Genomic DNA, 22,352 nt, shown 5'->3' with positions numbered 1-22,352 from the left:
TGATGGCGGTGTTAACCACATCCAGCCCATAATCAGAGGTGTAAAGTGGGCCGGTCTGGCCCACAGGTAGCCCGAAGCCTTCTTGGGCTGGGCCGGCACATCTAGTTAGAGTTCACGGGCCAGGACCCTCAAATCCTAAGGCCCGGAACGTTAGGGGCCAGCCTCTTTTTAATAAAAATTAGAAGCGTATGTGTTGTTGCAAGGGGTTATAACATAAAAATAAAAGACTTGACCGTTATACCACAAGTGGTATTTATGATAACGAATCCCATACTTCAATATAAATAACCATAAAATTTTAAAATTGGGCCGGGCTGGGGTAGCCCAGCCTGTAAAGAGGTGCTGGCCCGCCCCAAACATGGTGGGCCGGGCCCAATGCCCGTTTACCACCTCTATTGAACTACTGTCTATTGGCTCGGAGCTTGAAGACAGAATTGGCTCCGCAAAACACACTAACAAAGCTTTGGGACTATCAGCAGCTAATCCTAACTGCCAAAAACTCACACGTCCAGTCTCACGTTTAGCAATTACTATTGAAGCACACACTCCACAGTCTACTAGACTGGTATCTGCCTAGACAATGTCTTTCGTTGTGAAGGATATCACCCTATCAACCATAATAAACTGCATTGGTACGACGCCCTGAGTGTCATCGAATGTAAACACACATGATGAAACCATGAAACAAACAGCAAGGACATTTTCCATTCCCTTTGTTTAGATTGCCCGTAATGAAGAGACGAATAGATTTTCAACCTTTGCATTTTTCACAGGCAGGTCTTAGTCTTGACCTATTATAACAGGTACCATACGCATGCAGCAGCTCCACCCCCAGATACTTCACTAAATTCACCAATTTAACCCTTCCCCGATCCCCAAAACTATTGTTAGCACCCAACGAACAAAATTCAACTATGCAATAAAAAAGAATCACAAGAAATCCAATATGCTAAGAGTGGAAACATAAAACTATAGATTCCGAAAAAAATGAACAGTAAAAAAGACCAAGTAAATAGTAAATACCATCAGATGGTACTACATCATTACTAAGGAACCATAATGCAAGCTAAAAGCAAACCCCAACAAGTTCTAAATCAAAGTACTATCGCCATAGTGCCTCATACTGATCAGAACGAACTATTCAAAATCAATTAGTACTTTCTTTCCAAAATTGAGGTTTATAACATTAGCATAGGGAAAATTACATGATCAAAGGGATGAGACTACAAAATATTCTGTATCATTTGCATTCCTGTAAATGAAAATGACAACCGGCCCACTCGCTAAAGGGTTTTTGCTTGATATCATATGAAAATTACAGAAACTAACCTTAAATATCAGTCTGTCTTGATGTTTTCTAGTGCCAGGGGTTATTCTTTCTTGTACCACTTCTTCTTGAACTACTTGTTGAGCTTGCTTTCTGCTATGACACAAGTAAGATTTGTTAAGCAAACGGCTAGGCTGTAAATGGAAGCCATTATGCTTGATGAATATGGAGGGAAATTTACACTTACCGATTTCAATTTTTTCGTCTTTCCCCTAATCCTGTTCTTTGGAGATTTCAATTTGTATATCCGAACCATCCAATGGTGAGTAGTAAACACCTAAATTAACAGGGAAAAAATCATATCAGATTAACCACTCTAGAAAATATACAAAGGAAAACAACGTCATGGCCATATTATTCCCTCAAAATGACAAGAATGCCAGGTTTTTGCTTAAGCACAATATTTGTAAAGTTCCCTAGGCCAATATTAGAGATTATTGAAAGGTGCATCAATGTCTATCTAAGTCACCATAAGAACAAATTTAAGATGTATCATAAAACTACTGCATATTCCAAAGTCTCTCATAGACCACTTCACTTGGTGCACACCCATTGCAGGTCGTCATTTTTCAATGGCCACCTGCAATTATGATGTCGCATAAAATTGCAAAATGAAACAGATCTTATAGTTCATTTGTGGTGAGCAATTTTTACCATTTTCCTTTACTATGAATGATAACAATTTGGATAATGATATTTCACCATCTTAACTCTCCTTTTCTTTTAAAATAGATGAAAGCACTCAGTGAAAGGATGGAGTGTTCTCCAGATTCTGAACCTAACTGCACATTGCAGTTTTTAAAAATGAAAATTATGATCATCAAACCTCTTCGAAATGGGTAAGCTTGAAATATTTCTTCCCGATTTCTGTCTGCCTCACTTTGTCGAAGCCTCTCCCATCAGTTTCCACAAATCTGTATCAAAATATAAATGATCAGTCAACCATGCTAACAGCTAACAGATGCCCACGAATGAGACTAATAAGTTAATGGCGAAAGCAAACCTGAAATATGAAAGTTTGTACATGAGACAGTTTAACATGGTTGGAGTGGCCTCGGAATCAATGCGATACTGACCATCTCTCTTCAGTCATAAGGGCAAGTTATAAAACAGTTAAGACTAGAAACATTAATGAACATATAAATTAGCAAGACAGCCAAAAAATATTACCACAAACTTACAAGGTAATCAGGTTCCTTGATATGGGGGAAGACACCCCCTCCTATACGAACCATCCACAGGAACTTATTAATGTCATCACTGGGGTAGCCAACAAGACCTAATAAGTAAAGTAATCCATTAGAAAAAAAAATACATTCATTGTAAGTAAAATGATCTCAGGATAACTAAAGGAAGCAAACCTCCAAAGACCACTAGAACATATTTCACATCCAAAGAGTTAAAGATTTCCCAGGCCGCCTTTTCAGGAGAAGACATTGCAGTGCCAACAGTAGCAATATGTGTGTTATTCCAGGTGTTGTTGTCAACAATGACAGTGCGGTTAGCCATAGCAGTTGTTTGATAACCATAGTCCCACCATGATGCAACCTGAAAATGAATTTCAACAAAAATGATTACTTACATTTTATATCAATTGGTAATGGATTTTAATCAAATTGAAGAAACAAAAAGGATACAGATGAACTACAAAATCCATCAATTATCATTTCAGAGGAAAGGCAATCAATGCCCATATCAACCATTAGAATAACCTTCATTAGAGCTAAATGGGATACAGTGCCACAGGTTCCATTTATGTACCACGTGAATGCAGATTAGAATATTCTCATTTTCCTTTTGTCATGCCTGGATGTACGATGTACAGATATGTGATACACATCTAATACAAAGATAACATGACAATTGATACAAGTTACTGGCTCTATAAAACTCTTGCAAGCAAATGGGAACTGCAATGTAGTTTTATATTCACCAAGTATCTAAAATTCATTTTACCCTCCACTTGATCAAATGACATAAAAACATGCTAAAACTCATAATTACATCACAAGTAATCATTGCAAACCCAACTTATAACATCCTGCCGTTATCTTAGACAAAGAGTAGGCCCACAATAAAAATTGCAAATGACAGCAAAGGTGGGAAATATTTTGGGCTCTGACATCGAACTACTTTTTTCTAAATAGAAAAGTGACACTGAACAAGTATATAATCCAAGTAATGTAAGGATAGAATAATAATTACTTAAATTTAATCATAACTTTGAATAGAAATAACTTCAATTATATCCAATAAAAAAAAGAAATAACTTCAACGATAACAATAAACTCTTGAACGGATCTTACAGAATTGCATCCAACCATGGTCCTACGAAATTTGAAGGTAAGTAAATGCAGCCGGTAGATTAATGACATCGTATGAAAAAGTTGATACATAATTGAAAAGGCCTAATGCAGCAACAACATGGAAAGCACAGGGGAAAACTTACTTTGTCATCAACCCCTGTATTATGGCTCAACCAGGCATATGCCTCTCTAAAATCATCAAAAACATGTAAACCACCACCAGGTGAATGAGACGTTAAGACAATAGAAGGAGCCGAATAAGCCTCAGCAGCTGCCCAGACACAATGAACCTACAAGAATAAAGTTCGCTTATGATTGCCAAAGGACTCCTTCATCAGAAGATAATGTATGGTTGAACAATATTGGCTGACATGAAAAGACAATTTTCCCCCATGATTAAATATAGGTAAAGAAATATGAGCTTCAACTCAACTTTTGTTGTAATTCCCAACAAAGAATCAATAGACGTTTAAAATTCCAGAGTTGGTAACACATTAGCATCCAAGAGTTTTGAACTTTAAAGTAATTCAACAGGATATGAATAAACTCAATATTAACCACATGAAATGCTTTTGGCATTTTCATTGAGTAAAGCTCATGGAAATTAGTACAAAGTACCTAAAGAAATACTGTTGTAAACAAATGGTAGAACGAGGAGCTTTCAAATGCGGAAATGCCACAGGTACAAGATATGGTATAATAATCTGACAAAGTCTAGGATAATCAACAAAATGGTATGCTTCTGCTTCTAAGTTTCTGGATCCTAACATAGCATTTTTCATTGGTAAGGAAAAAATGATCTAGATTAAAATTTTAAGAGAGGAACATAAAAGTAGTAACTAAATGCTGTATGGGCCGCCCACAGTTCTGTAGTCTTGCTTATGTCATATCACAAAAGTTTTCCAGGAACTTAAGATAATTCTAAACAATGTCTCACAGCAATCAATTATGATACGTTGGATCTAACAGATCAAGAATGTGGAATGCTCTTGAAAATTTTGAGATAAAGGGAAAGAGAAAATACCACATAGAAGGCACCAAGGATCACAAGTAAGAAAATAGCAATAGCAGATGCCACCAGAGGTAAAACCAGAAGCCTCTTTTCCTTCTTAGGTTTAAGAGATGCCATTTCCACATTTTCTTTTTCTTTTTCCTTCTTCTTGTTCTTCTTCGATGGTCGCTCTCTCAGTTTGTCTTCACTTTTCTCAATCCTTGCTGCATCATTTTGGGCTACAACACTACCAGCACTATTATCCCCTGCCTAGACGGTCAAAAGCGATAATAAATTTCAGTCTTCAAGCTGAATCTCCTCATTAAGCATTTTAAAATAAAGTAAAACCAGAGGTATAAAGTGAAAGAGGCATGGTTACATCAACTTGTGAGTTCCCAAACCGTGTAGGTAGCTGAAACTTGATTGATCTTGTTAAAACATCAAAAGCTTTAGATAGGGCAATCCCAGACATGATGCAAGCCGCTGGAGCAAATACTAGCATAAGGCGCACCTGTCACAGCATACAAAGGAAAGCATCAACTTATAAGATGCAGAAACAAGAATCATAAATTCGAAGCAGCAATCCCAATAATATCCTTACCATGACGCCAGAGAAATATACCGATGTCACAATATAAAGCACCGCAAAGGAGCTTGCATCAGATAGAGGCAAAAAGCATGCCTGCCAACACATAAAAACTTTAATGTAAATTACAAGGAAAAAACTTTTTAAGGGGAAAACACACTGAGCAGAAAAACAGCAACTCACAATAATGCCAGCTGGAACCAAGAATGCCAAAACATTAATGTCCATGAAGTAAGATGGCCAAGTTGGGGGTTGATGTTCGCTGACGCTAGCTATAATTGGAATGTATTTGCTTGCATAAGTTCTGCCAGAATGAAATGGAAACAAAGATACAAAGCAATAAAAAATTAGAACAACAATTTGCAAAATATAAGAGAAGCATAGAACAAAAGGTATGGGATGATATGGATTAATTTATTTCTGTTTCTCTTGGATAGAATGACAAACAGCTCACAGGGTCACAGTGACTATCTGACAATCAGGATTAATTTATTTCTGTTTCTCTTGGATAGAATGACAAACAGCTCACAGAGTCACAGTGACTATCTGACAATCAACCAGAAGAAAGAAGGGGAGGAAGAGTTGAGGCAGCACTTTCCAAGAAGTTTGGTCAGCCAATATATAATTTTTACCAGCCACAATACCAATTCATTGGAAAAACTAAGTGAGCATATCAGATGAACTTGGCTTGTAAGTCTAGTTATACTTACGGATCAAGCAGACTCAAACTTCGTCCACTCCATCCCTTTGTTGGGCTGGAGGCTACCAATGCTATCAAAACTGCTATCACAGCACAACACACAACCCTGAAGAAGAATTCAAGCAAAACGACAAAAGTAAGTTTTGCATTCTACATAATGAATGTGTACATGTGCACAAATTTAGGTGATCCAGTCCATTCTAATTCTACCATTTGGAACAAGTATAAGTTACCTAAATGTTGTTTTGCATGGAATAAGTGACCTAAATATTTGATCTCATTTACTGGTTATACAATAGATTCTAACATATTAAAGAACGAAATGAAGATGGAAGCTTACAGGCCAACAGATACAACAAGCGTAACAGCTACTTTGAACATTTTTGGAGAAAGAATTCCTTTGATATAGTATGCAAGAGCTACTACATGGATGATGATGAAAACCTGAAAAAAAATGGCCACATGGGAAGACGTTAAAAGAAAAAAACAAAAGCGAAGAAACTTCTCCTTTTGGCAAACAGAAGGTTTCATTGTCGTCATGAAGTTAACTGGTCTAATTTCATTTCCAAGATATTTTAAAACTCTTTGTACATTCAAGTTTCCTTATCTGGCATTCAAAACTTTCAGCATCTTCTAAGGGTATTCCAAATGAAAAATGTTGGTTGCATTAAAAATCATTCTTCGACCATTTTTCGAGCATCTATAACTATGAAGTGGCACAGAATAAAATAAAAAAGAGTTGGCATTGTCTAACTGACCAGGAAGACTCTTGTCAACAGTTTTCTCATGTTTTCATTTATCATGGGAATTCCCATATCAAAAACAGGTACAAGAGAAACAAAGGGACAAAAAGAAAACCAACAAAGTGAAGAAAGTGCCAAGAATAATAATAACAATAATAAAGAAAACAACTACAACAACAAAGCCAAATGTGAGCAGGAAGCAAAAAAAAAAAACTCACCAAAAATGATGCAAAGTGTTCTGATGTCATGACTGCATTGAATCCGACAACGGGCACCAGTGCAGCTAACAAGGTCCCCAACACAACCTGCATTAGAAAACACACAATATTAACAAAGACCAAGACATACAATTTGTGGAGTAAAAACAATTATTTCAAAGAGATTGGTTACGTGCCTAATGAAGGGACCCAATGAAACTACATATGTTAGTGAGTTAAACATATCAATCTTAAAATATATGAGAATGAGTTAATTTTTTTTATGACAAGTGATAAACGTACAAAAATCTATATATAAGTAGTGTTATATAGATATATGTTTATATTAATAGTTATATATATAGATATATATGTGTGTATATATATATATGCCCAAGTCCAACGTAATAGTAATAGTAATATATATATGTGTGTGTATTTATATAGAATATATATACATATTACGTTTAAGTCAAAAAGTGAATAGTGTTTTATATATATATATATATGTAATTGTCTAACATCTGTATTGATTTTCATGTAGGCGGCACAACTTTTATCCGAAAGTCTTCAAAACACAGCGCTAAAGGAAATCATGTGAAGACTATCCTCAGTATTTTCAATCTCACCAGTATATTTTCATTACTATAAAGGAGGAAGAGGGATCACGGATACAAAAAAAAAACAAAACATCACAAAACCAGAGAAGAAATCAAGGAGGAAGAGGAGAAAGAAATCAAGGAGTGAGTTCTTGAGTTTTATTTTCTCTTTTACAGCAATTTGCTCACATATTCTTTCTAGAATTTTGTGAGATTAATTGTTGGTTTTGTAAACCTAGTATGAGGAACTAATCCTCTTACTAGGGTGATGATGGATCCACTCTATTGTATCTAAATAAATTTGGTTTGATTATTAGTTTATTTATGCTATGTCAAGTGTTAATTAGCTATTCTTTATTGATAATTAAATCTTGATATAGCATAAATAAACTAATAATCAAACCAAATTTATTTAGATACAATAGAGTGGATCCATCATCACCCTAGTAAGAGGATTAGTTCCTCATACTAGGTTTACAAAACCAACAATTAATCTCACAAAATTCTAGAAAGAATATGTGAACAAATTGCTGTAAAAGAGAAAATAAAACTCAAGAACTCACTCCTTGATTTCTTTCTCCTCTTCCTCCTTGATTTCTTCTCTGGTTTTGTGATGTTTTGTTTTTTTTTTTGTATCCGTGATCCCTCTTCCTCCTTTATAGTAGTGAAAATATACTGGTGAGATTGAAAATACTGAGGATAGTCTTCACATGATTTCCTTTAGCGCTGTGTTTTGAAGACTTTCGGATAAAAGTTGTGCCGCCTACATGAAAATCAATACAGATGTTAGACAATTATACATATATATATATATATATATATATATAAAACACTATTCACTTTTTGACTTAAACGTGATATGTATATATATTCTATATAAATACACACACATATATATATATATATATTACTATTACGTTGGACTTGGGCATATATATATATACACACATATATATCTATATATATAACTATTAATATAAACATATATCTATATAACACTACTTATATATAGATTTTTGTACGTTTATCACAACCCCCAACCAGCTTATTGCTAGTCTCTAGTAATGCAAGCGATCGGAAAATTCATGTCATATATGTAAATAATCCAATTATCTCATTAGTATGAATATATTCAAGAATTCACCACCCACTATCACTAGAACAAATTATTTTGACTAAATCTCATATCACCCATTCTATCTTAGCGTGATGTGTAGTGCGTAGCGAATTTAACATAAATACGTGGCTTTAATTTAATATTAACACAAACACTATAATATCACAAGAATCATCAGATTCAATGAATAATTAACATCAAGGGATTTTATTTATTGACTTTTTTTTTTTTTTTTTTTTTTTTACATATGTGACTTGTGCAATGCTCGGTCTTATTAAGCTTTCTAAATGACCCTTGTAACAAGCGTTCAACCAATGACTCCCAATCCAGTTGGCTCAGGGCATTAGGTGTAAAGACACCCCAACGGGTTTAATAACTCGAGTCAAAAAGGCTACAAAACTTCGCTTGTCACATGGGTTGATGTCTTGATTTTTCTACCTTTTTACGCGAACACTCACTGCTTACTGAGGCAAGAGGCCCGGTTACTCAGCAGAAAAACTTACAAACACTCCCATTTATTCATAATGTACTCTTTTTTTTTTTTTTCTTTTTAATATAAATATGAATATATACATGTATCCCAAGATATTAATATTCAAAGAATTCTAATTCAACTCAAGAAAATCACAGTATTCATAATTAATCTTAAATATCATACCTCACAAATATGTAATTCTGTGCAATTGATCCAATTATTAAATAGAATAGGTGAGACAAAACTAAAGTCAGAAAAAAAATCCACAAGTGATTATGGGTATTCAACTCAAATTGTTATCCACACTTCAGAGATATTCAGACCAATTTAGAAATATGATAAGAACATGACTTCCAAATCACAATTATTTATTTATTTATTTTTTTTTTTAGCAATCATTAAACAGAATAGATATTTAACAAACAAACGGTTCTAAGACTCAATATTCCCAAAGCACCGTAAACAAACGGAATTTGTCTCAACACCAGGATCCTTGAGACTGGATGCTAGGTTACTATCAACCTAACTAAAGAGATGTACCCCGTAGCAAGGGCAAAAGGCTAACAAGGCCTTACAATAGGTTGTCATTCTCTAAGAGTTTCTGGTCGGCTCAATAGAACCCAAGCCAAGGTCAACAGTCCTTTGTATCTCCACTTTGGGGCTTTACAATTATGGACATTTCGTCCAGTCCATGCTTAGGACTCCCAAATACCTTATCGGTGGTTGTTTCCTGGACAAACTACTAATTACTTAGCTGGTTGAGTTGGCATCCCTCTAAGAGATCAACTACAAGTGTTTCAAGCTTGCACCTAAGGTAGCATAGCACTTGCCTCCTCTAGCTACCATTTTTTTTTTTTCTTTTTTTAAATATCAAACCAACAAGGTGACAGAATGTGGGGCCAAACAAAACAAAGAACTTCTTAGTATTGTTAATTGATAGTTCCATTTTCTTAAAATTCACTCGTAAAGAGCCATCTACAATTTCCTCATTGCAAGGCACGGTGCAAGGTGCAAAGTGCAAACATAGTAATTGTTACAAATTAGCAGTCTTCAAGAGCTTCTAGAGGGATCTCATGCTGAATGGAAGCATCCGTTATCTCCAACACAGACATATAATAGTTCTCAATCTCCTCATGACACGCCCACCAATAATTTTTTAACTTACATGAACAATTTGAGACCCCAAGCTGCACTATCTTACCATGTTAACTTGCATCCCATAGCTCTTTCTACTTGGTCAACATTATTGTTGTCCAATGTTCAAGGGAAGGACACACTCCTTTCAACCATAAGACCAGGAAACAGAATCCTCGACAAACAACATTTTAATGTATTCAGCTCCCAAAGCTTGTACAGTTGTACTTGATTGGCAAAGGATAGAATTTTCACACACATAACTGTCAAGTAAACCTTTGAAATGGATTCTTCCAAAGCACTGTCATGTGACACAGCTCACCAAAAAGAAAACATTTGGGCTGTGCCTTTTTCTATGGCTAAAGTACAACTATCACGATTAGTAAATTATAATGAAGGCCGTGATTTCCTTGCTGCGATTCTGTCTAGGGATGAAATTTCATAAGAAATGTAGATACTTACAAGAGGAGCATAAGCAATGTACAGTCGGGAAGAGTAGCGGCCAGTTACAATGCACAGAAGCACATGCATCGGGATAAGATTGATTATAAAGGTGTAGCCTCCCCATGAACAAACCTGGGAAAAAGTTAAACAATAAACACAAGTATCGCGGAGTGTAGTGAAATCCCAAAAGGCCAAAACACTCCACTGCATGAAGCTTACCATGTAAAAGTATGCTATGGCATTTAAAGTGGCATAGAAGAGGGATCCTGTATTCAGTGTCTGCCAAAAGAACAAAAAAGTAATTCAAATCAAGATAACGATTAAATAAAAATGTAATCATGCGAGACAAGCAACAAGTGAGAAACAGATATGAGTAATATAACTGTTGAACAGTGAACTACTAATAGTTCATTCTATAAATCAACTTTTCCCAAAAACTAACACAAAACTACCCAAAACAAATCTAACCTTTATATAAAGATAGAAAGTGAATATTAAAGCAAATATAGCCACGGCTTCATTGTCATAGCTGCCAGCCACAGATCGTGATATGTATGAGGGAACCTGCAAATATGTGCATGAGAAACAACTTTCTGTGTTTGTCATATTAGTACATAAAAGAAGGGAAATGGATTGCGACATAATTGCAGGGTATTCCGAGTAGCACAACTCTTGTAAAATACCATCACCTCAATACCTAAATTATGCAGTCAGCTTTAGAGTCCATCCCTTAAAGGAAAGGAGGTTATCAACCTTTAAAATGCAACAACCAAACCAAGCATATTTCCTTCTACTAGGTAATTGATTGTGACAATGACTTCCATCAGATTCTCTACAGGGGCACATATAAACTTTAAACAAGGTTGATGGAGAAGTTGAATTCCAAATAGATGTACTTGCACTGACGCACTATTTATAAAACAATTGCTTATCCCCATATAAAAGTTCATCTTTAACTTTTACCTAGAGAACAGTCATATGCAAACAAACACGGAAATGACCCAGGTTATGAAGAGCCGCAAATGAGATGGGAATCAACCAGCTTCACATCAAAGCATTATAAAATAGTCCAAAAGCGAAGTCCACACTCTTGATTAGAGTATATTTGGTATAACCCATCATAATTATAAACCTACAAAAACTCGGTAAAAATTTGACTTTGTTGATGACATCCTTGCATCTTTTAATACATATCATCTGCCAATTGAAACTGATTCTCTATTTTTTTTCCTGAATCAAAAAGAAACTTATTGTAGAGCCGCGTGCAACCCAAGAATTACAAATATAGTTAATCCCTCGTTTCTAATTTAATTGAAGTCAAATTGACATGGAAAGTAAAATAAAAAATCGTTAAACAAATTATCTAGAACATATATGAATGAAGACTCAATGCCACTATAATTATTTTTCTCCAGTTATATTTTCCAAAAGAATGCAAGTTTCAAAAGAATACGAGTAGCTTAAGTTCAATGGAAGTTAGCATGCATTTAAGGCACACATAGTAATCAAAGAGATTCCAGTACATTGACGATACATAGAAAAATAGAACAGTAGTTCATTACTGTTGCCAAAAAAAATCACAAGAACATGTGTGATAATCAATTTTTGTAAGTCTTGAATCTTGATCACATTTCACGCCAAACAAAAGAGAAACCATCAAATGAATAACCTGTACAATTTACCATGGCCAGAAGAGCTGCTGCTGTCAGTCCAGCACCAGCACCCATCACTTCCTGGCAAAGGAGCATACCAAACATCATTAATTAGCAAACCTAATGTCAATAATCTAAATATTAAAAAAAAAATGGACACCAAAGAGGCGAACCTTTGTCAAAAGGTAAGTTGCCCATGAAGCAAAAGCGGAAAAAATAGGAGCAGTGAACACACAAACAGTCTCCACAGAGAGTGGGATATTTAAAGAGTTCAGCAACCTGACATCAAAGAACACTCAAATAAACTGGGAAAGTATGAGTCAACAAATTCAAATGTCCATACATGTGGAAACTACTCAAAAGAAACTGTGAAAATACATGCATGTAGATGTAGAAGAACAAAAGTGACAACGTTAACTAACAAATTGAAAGATATATTTTCTTTTCGCTGGTTCTCAAATACCCACCACCATATGGTGCCTGCTGTCAAGGTCAACCCAGGATAAACAGTCCCTCCAATAACACGACCAAGGGGGTACCTTAAGAGATAATAGAAAAGGTTTCAGTTTGGAACTTCATATAACCACCAGTAAATTAGAATTATACCATGAGAACTTTCATCGACCAAATAAAATTGTAAATTGTAATTACCAGGTACGATCGTCAAACCAATTCCAAAAGTCGTATATTCCATTTTTTGTCAGGAACTGAAACCCACAAACACTACGGTCACCTTGTATACAGCATAACAGACTTCCTAAAAAAAAGATTATGTGATTCGTTCATTTCAAACAGCAAGCGCCAACTAGAGGTGAGAAGCGAAACCTGAGTGACTCTGTAATTGAAATAAGGATCAAATTCGTGAATGACACTCTCGTACTTTATAACCTGCGAATCAAAACACACCAATGAGGCTGCAAGTAACACAATACACAGAAGCAACTCTTAATTCCTATGAACTGGTTCTCGGTAAAAAGAAAGTAGTACTCAGAGATATCACGCTCATAATCTCATTTGAATTCCTTTTCCATCATCGAAACTGAAGTACTCGAACCGAATGCACAATCAAGTTCAAGGAGGAGGCAAACAGGAAATATTAAATGGACCGGATCATAAAGCTGGACAATCTTACGGAGAACAGACGGATCGAGAAGGCGAGGACTCCGATCTGGAGAAGAATGAAGAACGAGAGAACATTCCCGAAGGCATATCGCAGGGTGGTTCCCGTGGCGGTTTCAGGGGCCGCCATTGACGACCAAACTAAGCTCAAATTTCAGAAAGATGAAGTTCGCAGATTGCGTAACCAAATGTAGCGGGTGTTGGCTGGTCTTCTTTAGGGTAGACCAGAGTAAGAGGAAGTCTTTGTAGTTGCAGTAAAGACCTTCGTCTTGGACAAACAATGAAACAATTCCCGGCCGATGAAATGACGGAACTGGGTCTGACTTGCTGTTGAATGACGACTATGTCCTCTTTCTTCAACACGTAGCGGGTAAAAAATGACTAAACGACGGACGTTGTGACTGGCCACAGGACAGCACCGATGGTTGACACGTGGGCATATCTGATTCGCCATGATAAGTCGTTAAATCTGGGCCTAGGACTTAACATGGGCTAAGGCCCATCTACGGATGAATCAATTAGGGCCATCTCATCTGAAGATAGCCTCTGTCTATTTTTCAAGCCCAGTCCGCATCAGTCAAATATTGCACGGTCGAGATCTTCTTTCCTCTCATGAGGCCGCGTATAAGAACAACCTACATATCAGCCTATCCTCCTCCTGTTTTGTATATCTCATGGATTTCGCAAAAATCAGAAGGAAACGCGGGGAGCTTCGAAATAGGAGGAAGTAGCATCGCTAACCTGTTTCCGAATCGATCGATCCTATCTGTTCTTACATTCCGTTGCTGTTTTCCTCGCAGGTATGCCATGTTTCGCTTATGGTTAGGGACTTAGGGTTAGGGTTTTTTTGGTAACCATCTTGTTGCATGTATAGATTCAAAATTGATTTCGGTTTTTTAATTAGTGAAAGAATTTTGAGTTGATTGTGTGCTGTGATAGTTCGATGTTGGCTACCAAGTTAATGTTTCATAGCTGCGTATTTTCTTTGTGGTAAGATTGTTACCGCTACAGATTTTCAATTATTGTTTCTGCTTCTTGTTTTTATTTGATTTATAGAGTTAAAGGTTTACACTGTCCGCTGATGAGTTCTTCTTCTGGATTTTCTATTTTTTCAGTTGCTGGTATTGAGCCTTTGGACGCCTAGGCTTCGGTTTTGCATTGGTATTTTTTATACCTATTCATAATGGCTGTTTTGAAGGAGTTTCTCCCTCCTGTTAGGTCTTCAACCACCTCCTATTATGATCACACCAGTGATCCCTCGTTTGAGCAGCGGTTTAGCACATCAGAGTCAGAGCAGTCCACTGTAATCAAACATAAACTGGTACCTCCATATGGTAAGCGTCAAGGTTTTGTTCCCAGAAAGGTCGAGGATTTTGGGGATGGGGGTGCTTTCCCTGAGATTCATATTGCACTATACCCTCTTGACATGGGTAGGGATAAATCTTCAAGATTGGCATCGAAAATTCTGCCAGTAACTGTTGATGCTCATGGGAATGTTGCGTATGACGCTATTGTGAAGCAAAACGAGAATGCCAAGAAGATTGTCCACTCTCAACATAAGGATCTTATTCCAAAGATTTTGAGGAATGAGGAAGAAGATGAGGATGATGAAGAACTTCAAGAGATTGAGGAAACAACCCAGGAAACAAAAACTGCACTTGAGAAGATTGTGAATGTGAGATTAAGTGCAGCTCAGCCTAAGAATGTGGCCAAACAGTCATCTGACTCAAAGTATATCAAGTATAAACCATCACAGCAATCAGCAGCCTTCAATTCAGGTGCTAAGGAAAGGATTATTGGAATGATGGAGATGCCTGTGGACCCTCTTGAGCCACCAAAGTTCAAGCATAAGCGGGTGCCCAAGGCTTCTGGCTCTCCTCCTGTACCAGTCATGCATTCCCCACCTAGGCCTGTGACTGTGAAAGACCAGCAAGATTGGAAAATCCCTCCTTGTATTTCAAACTGGAAGAACCCAAGAGGTTACACAATCCCGCTGGACAAGCGTCTTGCAGCTGATGGTAGAGGACTTCAGGACATTCAAATTAATGATAATTTTGCCAAGCTATCAGAGGCTCTTTATGTTGGTGAGCAGAAGGCTAGAGAAGCAGTTGCAATGAGATCGAAAGTTCAGAAAGAAATGCTTATGAAGGAGAAGGAAAGGAAGGAGCAAGAATTACGGGCATTAGCGGCAAAGGCGCGATCTGAGAGAACTGGTGTGGCCCCCCAATCTGCCATTCCAATGGCATCCGAGAATCGTGTAATTGATGGTGCCAGTATGCGAGGGATTATGAACCAGTGAGAGAGGACATGCCAAAGGAGACAAGCGAGGAAAGGGAAGAGCGGGTGGGACGGGAGAAAATTCGTGAAGAGCGGCGTCGAGAGAGGGAGAGGGAAAGAAGGTTGGAGGCCAAAGATGCTGCAGTAGGGAAAAGGAGTAAGATTACAAGAGACAGTGATCGTGATATTAGTGAGAAGGTTGCCCTTGGTATGGCTTCAACTGGAGCTGGAAGAGGTGGAGAGGTCATGTATGATCAAAGGTTGTTCAACCAGGAGAAAGGAATGGATTCTGGGTTTGCCACGGATGACCAGTACAATGTGTATAACAAAGGCTTGTCTACAGCTCAGGCAACACTTTCAACCTTGTATAGGCCACAGAAAGATGCTGATTCTGATATGTATGGAGGTGCGGAGGTGCAGTTGGAGAAGATCGTGAAAACAGATCGCTTCAAACCTGACAAAGCATTTGCAGGGACTTCTGATAGGGTTGGTCAAAGAGATAGGCCAGTTGAGTTTGAGAAGGATGCTGAAGAAGCTGATCCATTTCGTTTAGAACAGTTCTTGACAGAGGTAAGGGTGGGTACTGGTGGAACTATGAGGGCAAGTGCTGGGTCTTCCAGGCAAGATGGTTCTGATGGCGGCTCTGGTAGGACTCTTATCGGGTTTGAGAGGGGCCATTAAGAAGCTTTGTAGGATTCCCCGTCATATTGAGAATTAGTACGGGTTGTCATCTGCTCTGCTCCTTTGTTCCTTTGTTCTATATCCATGAAGTAAATTCTGGAGTGAAGATACTCTTGAATTTTTTTTTGTCCTTTTTTTGGGTTTCAAATGTGAGATTTTATTGTATTAATCGATTGAACTTGAGGAAATAAGTTTGTGTGGTGTTCTGGTACATTCGGTTTGTTTTCGTCAACAGCTGTTGCAGTACAATAGATCACCATCGACCATCTAATATTGCAGGCAAGTAGGAATATTGGGGTAAAAGTTTTGAAAAAAGTAAAGAGCATTTTAGGGTAAAATTATCCACTTTAGCACTTACACACAAAATGGAACTACCATTGGGTGGCATATCGAACATATACGTTTATTCGCTTGATGCTACTAGAAAAGAAGATACAAAGCAAGCAGGCGACACAGCATGACAACAGGATTCAAAGCAAAGCTAACAATACAGGGAATATATATGTTTCAACGATATTGACGATATATAGGACTGTACATGCAACTCTCAGCATATTTGACCAGATTAGCGGGACGAGGGAGACGCGTAGCCACACCTGGAAGAAGCAAATGGAAGCAAAAAAAGGAGTCACTGATTAGAAATATACACTCAAGAGTGTCGACGTGAATTTAAAAATATTTGTGACACTGTCACTTACCAAGTTCATATGCCTTGGCAGCAACATTTGCAGCTATTTGAGCCGAAATCTTTCTGATATTTGAAAACGGAGGGTAAATGAGCCCCTTATGGAAGAGCTCTTCGGTGACTTGACCAGCCAAAGCTTCCGCTGTTATTTACAGATGCGTCAGAATGCATAATATACTAGTTCCCTTGTGGTTTACAAGATCTTGATTCTAGAAGCCAACTGATTTCAATATCTGAGCATAACTAGTAATTTAACCCCAAAATTAAGGATTCATTCATTTGATTAGTTCCTAATGAAAGCACAAAATACGTACTTTCACTCTACGGCAGTATCACAAGCCACTTGTATGATATTATCCATCTACAAAGGGTACTTACATGCAGCCAGAAGCATGTCGTCATGCACGCGAATTGCTCCAGAGATGACCAAACCCAACCCAAGTCCAGGGAATATGTAAGCATTATTTGCCTGATTGACAAGGAAATCATAAACCTCAGCCCTTACGGAAACTCGTGCATATAAAGAGCACTTACAAGTAATGAAAAGTAAAAGGGTATAACCTGGCCAGGAACATAAACTTTGCCATCATATTCGACAGGATCAAATGGACTTCCACTAGCAAATATTGCACGGCCCTTTGAGTTGAAAGAATTGCAAGAGACATGAAATTGGAGTTAAGAGTCACTTGGATAAAGAGCATACTTAAACACACTTGCACTTGGTCCCTCAACTTATTTGAGACGGCCAGATCTAGTTTTGAAGTTACCTTAGTCCAAGTGTAAGCTTCTTCAGCAGTGCACTCGGACTGTGAAGTTGGATTAGAGAGAGCCAAAATAAGGGGTTTCTGCTCAGCATATTAAAAACAATATCAGTTTCTTGTACTTGAAAAATAGTTGCACTTGCAATTGAACACCACATGACAAAATCTGTCGCAAAATGGGAAGGGGAGTGTACCTCATTGAAGGAGGCCACAGCTTCGACAACTTCTTTTGTAAATGTTTTTCCCACTCCAGAAGATCCAATCAAAACTGTTGGCTTAATTGCCTGAGAAAGTTACTTACAGCAATAAGGAATCGAGAACCACATCAAAAGAAAACTAAATTATACAGACGTACAACTTTCACACCTTGACAGCACTTAAGAGATCTTTTACAGGTTCATGCTCGTGCGCCCAAGGTTTCTTGAAGTGTTGAAGTGAATCTTTACGTGAGCTTACGATCAATCCCTGCAGGAGAAAGTCGAGCTTGGATGAAAGGCCAATATTACTGAACGATGTGGAATATTTATCAACCCTACTTAAACAATACCTTCGAATCTACCAGCCAGATTTTCTTGCGGGTTTCTTCCAAAGGAGCTTTTGTCTAGAAAATACAAATGAAACTTATCAAATGCAAGAAGAAAAATCAGAAACACTAACCATTATCTCAAATAATCAGCCTGCATAAAAAATTCCCAATCAACCACTACATCATCTTACATTGGCAAAAATATAGTGATGGTAGGATTGTACCTGTTTCGACATCTCTTGAGCTATAAGCTCCGCTATTCCAGTCCCAGCCTGCCATCAGAATAGAAAAAGATGGGATGTACAAAGACATTTGATTAGGGATAGAAATTTTGTTACAAATACTTCCCCAAGAAAACATGAGCTAGAAAATTCCACAAGAAAAAACTGGTAGGAAAAATACATTATCAGTTTCCATCAAATCATTAAAGTTCCATTCTAAACTTCTTTTCGTAAGTGCTTAACTGAATTAGACTTGTTGTTCGATTCACTCACTTTTTAACCCAACTGAAAACAATGGCATAAGAACTGAATATAGGAAAGCAAAATAGGAAAAAGAAGGGAAAGATCAGTGTCTTACCTCTCCAGCACCTAGGAACAAAAATTTGTGCTCATCAAGGCTTCCCCCAATCAATTTCAGCGCCGCAACAACTCCTGCAAGAACAACTGATGCTGTTCCCTGAAACAAGGAGCTTTACATCAGCAGCATTATTCCTCTTAAATAAAGGCTCCAGCATTGTGCTCTTTATACCTGTATATCATCATTGAAGACAAGGTGCGTTGTGCCATATTTTGCAAGCAGCTCAAAAGCATTGTGATTCGCAAAATCTTCAAACTGCATTCAAAAGCTTCAGATGCACATCCCGAGTCGAGAGAAGTTCATAATAAATGATACAGAATCATCTTACCTGTATAAGTACTTTCTCTCCATAGTTCTGCTTGACGGCAGTCATAAACTCATGCAGAAGTTCAGCATATTCCTGGAAACACAATACAATGCTTCATCAAATTCTATAAAAAAAAAATTCATCAAAATTCATTCAACAAGCTGACCCATGAAAAAAATGCAATCATGAAACCTGCCCAGTTGCTCTCTTTTGTCTGAGCCCAATGTAGAACTCATCCTTCAACAATTGCTCATTGTTTGTGCCCACATCAATGGTTATCGGTAGACACTACCCAAAACAAAAAGAAAGAAACAGATCAAAAAGTAAAAATGAATAGGAGTTCAGGAATATGACTCGGTTATTATGCTATAAAGGTCAACCCAAAATTACAACATAAAAAAGTACAATATCTTCTTTCAGAAACATTTACTAGAATATGATGAAGAAATGCAGCAAATGAATTTTGATTAAACTCGAGTAGTAAGAGAAGTCTAATGGTTTGGTACTGCTTACCGCAGAAGGACGAACACCTCCAAGAGCAGTGTACAGAGATAATTTCCCCACAGGAATTCCCATCCCCTGAAACATTTTCGACAAGATCATGTGAAAGGATGCTTTACATATGATGTCCTGTAAATATACTTGCAACCTCTCATTTAAAATTATGATTGCAAGAATTTCCATTTCATCACATTCACCTGACAGCCGAGATCTCCAAGCCCTAAAATCCGCTCGCCATCAGTCACCACAATAACTTGAATGTTTCTTTCTGGCCAATTCTTCAATACATCAAGAATCATGCCCCTGCATTATCCAGTTAGTGTTTCCGTTGATCAGAGCTTATTATAACTCTAGTAAAAGCACAGAATTATTGAACAAATGCTCGCTTATACTTTTCTTTTAAACTTATGTATAGGCCTTGAGGACGTCTGAAGATGCTCCCATATTTCTGGCATGCTTCACCAACAGTTGGAGTGTAAACAACAGGAAGCAACTCCTCAACATTATCAACGAGAAGCTTGTAGAAAAGCCGTTCATTCCTCTCCTGTTATCCAACCAAATTATTGACAAATGGGAAAAAAATTAAAAGGAAACATCCTACCCATTTGAGTGGCAGAATGAAGGCATTTTAAGATCACATAATGAAAAAGAACAACTCCGTTGATTTCTTGTATCATCATTTTTCACATCCGATTATAATGAATGCACTAAAGACAGATGCATATAATTCTTATATAAGAACGGATATATTAAATACAGCTATACCATAACTTGCTAGGGTACCTGAAGTTCCATCATAGCCATATACTTCTGAAGAGGAAGTTGATATTGCCTGATATTGTTCATCAGCTTCTTCTCCTGAATTAAAAACGTTTAAGAAAATCAAAACAAGGGATCTACTTAACAACCAGTGGACTATAAGGAGAAGAAGCCATCTCATGACTATCGTGACCTGAAGCTCCTGAGTTGCAATTGTTGGCGGCAGAAGACCCCGCAAATAATGAGCATCCCTCTCTCTCTCAGTGAAGACAAGCCCTTTGTTATGTTGAGGATTCCTCAACAGAGAATACCCACTGCAACCAATGAAATTCAAATCATCAAGTAAAAATAAGATTGCAAAAAGAAGTAGCGGATCGAACCGAAAGCGTTACCTGGCAATGGAGACAGTCCAGGGAGTGAGGATTTGATCCTCGGTAGCCCGATCCTCACCGTAAACATCCTCAACGCCTCCACCGACGGTGGATTTAGGGTCCATGTCCAGCACTGTAGCACCGTCTCTCATATCCTTCAATGTGCTCTCCATATTTTTCTCGAAGGTATGTAATCCTCAATAACAATAATTCAAGACTGCCGACAATTACGTTTTCTAGTTACTTAAACGAAGGAATCATCATAGTATATACAGAGCCCTTGTCGGAAGGGATACGTCGATGAGACTTTTGAATTTTGACAAAGTGGCAGCCTCTGACGTACAAGGGCGTCACAACCCAACATCCTCGCAGATTTTTTTTAAAGATGAGGAATTATATATATGTATGTGGGTGGGAGTGGTGGAGGTCACAGTCAGCTTTAATAATAATGGATATGGATAGGGTAGAGAGAGAAGGGAAGGCAGCGAGACATTTGTCCCTGTTCGGCGGTAGTGGACAGACAGAGGGGAAGAGAGAAAATATACAGAGTCACAAGTCTGTCATGGATCGGGGAGGACCACAAATTTCGGAAAAATGATAAAGCTCTAGTATTTTTGCATAGGAATAAAAAAGTTAAATTCATTTTCATAATAATTTCATATATAAACTCAGATAATATTTTTTTTATTCGATCTATTATAAAAAAATATACCGTCAAATTCATGGCAAAACCATCCATGCCCAAGGGAGCGGCCGCCCCCCTTAAAAAAAATTTATTAGTAGATTTTTTTTAGTAGTAATATATGTAGATAAATTAAATAAATTATTTAATAAATGTCTCCCTTAATCTAATAAAAGGTTACATAATATGGGTCTAAGATAATACATTAATAAAATGAAGACCCAATTGAATAAGTAAGCCTAAAAGATGATCCAATTAATGATGACGATACATGTCTACATTAATCCAATAAAAGATTAATCATAAAGAGAGTCATTTGATTAGGTAGAAAAAAATTTAAAAATTAGCGATGCATTTATAGGATTTCATGAGATTGTGGTATTGCAGAGAAAATGGTAGTCGCTACAATGTATAACTTGGTGTATCCAATATATAGACTAATAACACTATCATTGATTTTTATCTTAATGTTGACAAGTGATATATATAGAACAAAAAAAAATTTCAGGGACGCTATCCCCGAACGCCGCACAAAGTTTCGCCCCTTTTAATATTTGATGCTAGTTCCGCCCCTGGTTGAATTAGTCGTGAGTAAACTTTTGGGGTTCTCTTCTCTCTCTTTCTCAAGGTGCCATGGCCCGTCCCAGCCACCATCAAGTCTTTTGTCGACTAGTAGTATCCATCGCAAATGAATCATTAAACTATGCATATCATAAGGGTTAATATGTCCTCTCGTGACCGAAAAATAGGTCATGTTTTGGAATTTACACACTGATTGTCAAAACGCGTCAATATTAGTAATTTGGGCAGAATTTCATTGTTTTGGAGAATCA

The 22,352-nt window shown here is 37.3% G+C and overlaps 2 protein-coding genes and 1 pseudogene across 3 annotated transcripts; 1 reads left to right on the top strand and 2 right to left on the bottom strand.

The window, feature by feature from the left end:
* Positions 1-1,124: 1,124 nt before the first annotated feature.
* On the bottom strand, positions 1,125-13,699 carry LOC119997787 (dolichyl-diphosphooligosaccharide--protein glycosyltransferase subunit STT3A-like). 2 transcript variants are annotated; one of them, XM_038844975.1, is made up of 23 exons: positions 13,404-13,699; positions 13,097-13,159; positions 12,923-12,978; positions 12,739-12,810; positions 12,445-12,550; positions 12,302-12,352; positions 11,088-11,183; positions 10,839-10,898; positions 10,638-10,751; positions 6,872-6,958; positions 6,251-6,354; positions 5,921-6,016; positions 5,394-5,514; positions 5,226-5,306; positions 5,004-5,135; positions 4,658-4,894; positions 3,777-3,923; positions 2,689-2,875; positions 2,509-2,606; positions 2,331-2,410; positions 2,154-2,241; positions 1,515-1,604; positions 1,125-1,423 (listed from the first exon to the last, which is right to left on the bottom strand). In XM_038844975.1, the coding sequence occupies exons 1-23, from the start codon at positions 13,518-13,520 to the stop codon at positions 1,358-1,360; spliced, it is 2,349 nt and encodes a 782-aa protein (XP_038700903.1). In that variant the 5' UTR covers positions 13,521-13,699; the 3' UTR covers positions 1,125-1,357. The 2 variants fall into 2 exon arrangements, with proteins under 2 accessions (XP_038700903.1, XP_038700904.1); XM_038844976.1 differs by having other exon boundaries at positions 1,125-1,420; positions 13,404-13,698.
* Positions 13,700-14,031: 332 nt separating this feature from the next.
* On the top strand, positions 14,032-16,559 carry LOC119996577 (annotated as a pseudogene).
* Positions 16,560-16,673: 114 nt separating this feature from the next.
* On the bottom strand, positions 16,674-21,218 carry LOC119996576 (NADP-dependent malic enzyme). The gene is made up of 19 exons (XM_038843265.1): positions 20,859-21,218; positions 20,660-20,780; positions 20,491-20,565; positions 20,100-20,251; positions 19,905-20,010; positions 19,720-19,785; positions 19,399-19,494; positions 19,228-19,299; positions 19,071-19,154; positions 18,900-18,998; positions 18,545-18,592; positions 18,342-18,395; positions 18,161-18,259; positions 17,989-18,078; positions 17,801-17,878; positions 17,595-17,669; positions 17,412-17,502; positions 17,047-17,175; positions 16,674-16,944 (listed from the first exon to the last, which is right to left on the bottom strand). Exons 1-19 carry the CDS (start codon positions 21,008-21,010, stop codon positions 16,856-16,858), a joined length of 1,776 nt encoding a protein of 591 aa, XP_038699193.1. The 5' UTR covers positions 21,011-21,218; the 3' UTR covers positions 16,674-16,855.
* Positions 21,219-22,352: the final 1,134 nt, after the last annotated feature.

Source organism: Tripterygium wilfordii, chromosome 4, assembly GCF_013401445.1.
Source record: "Tripterygium wilfordii isolate XIE 37 chromosome 4, ASM1340144v1, whole genome shotgun sequence".
Taxonomy (NCBI): Eukaryota; Viridiplantae; Streptophyta; class Magnoliopsida; order Celastrales; family Celastraceae; genus Tripterygium; species Tripterygium wilfordii.
This window is presented reverse-complemented; position numbering and strand designations above follow the sequence as displayed.

What these genes read in the sequence shown, in the direction of transcription:
- LOC119997787 (XM_038844975.1), bottom strand. Translation starts at nt 13,520, where the DNA reads ATGGCGGCCCCTGAAACCGCCACGGGAACCACCCTGCGATATGCCTTC. An exon ending in TCTCGATCCGTCTGTTCTCC is followed by an intron (nt 13,160 to 13,403) that starts GTAAGATTGTCC and finishes TTTGATTCGCAG; the next exon opens with GTTATAAAGTACGAGAGTGT. An exon ending in TCAATTACAGAGTCACTCAG is followed by an intron (nt 12,979 to 13,096) that starts GTTTCGCTTCTC and finishes TGTGGGTTTCAG; the next exon opens with TTCCTGACAAAAAATGGAAT.
- LOC119996576 (XM_038843265.1), bottom strand. Translation starts at nt 21,010, where the DNA reads ATGGAGAGCACATTGAAGGATATGAGAGACGGTGCTACAGTGCTGGAC. An exon ending in TGGCTATGATGGAACTTCAG is followed by an intron (nt 20,252 to 20,490) that starts GTACCCTAGCAA and finishes GTTGGATAACAG; the next exon opens with GAGAGGAATGAACGGCTTTT. An exon ending in GAGGTGTTCGTCCTTCTGCG is followed by an intron (nt 19,495 to 19,719) that starts GTAAGCAGTACC and finishes TGTTTTGGGTAG; the next exon opens with TGTCTACCGATAACCATTGA.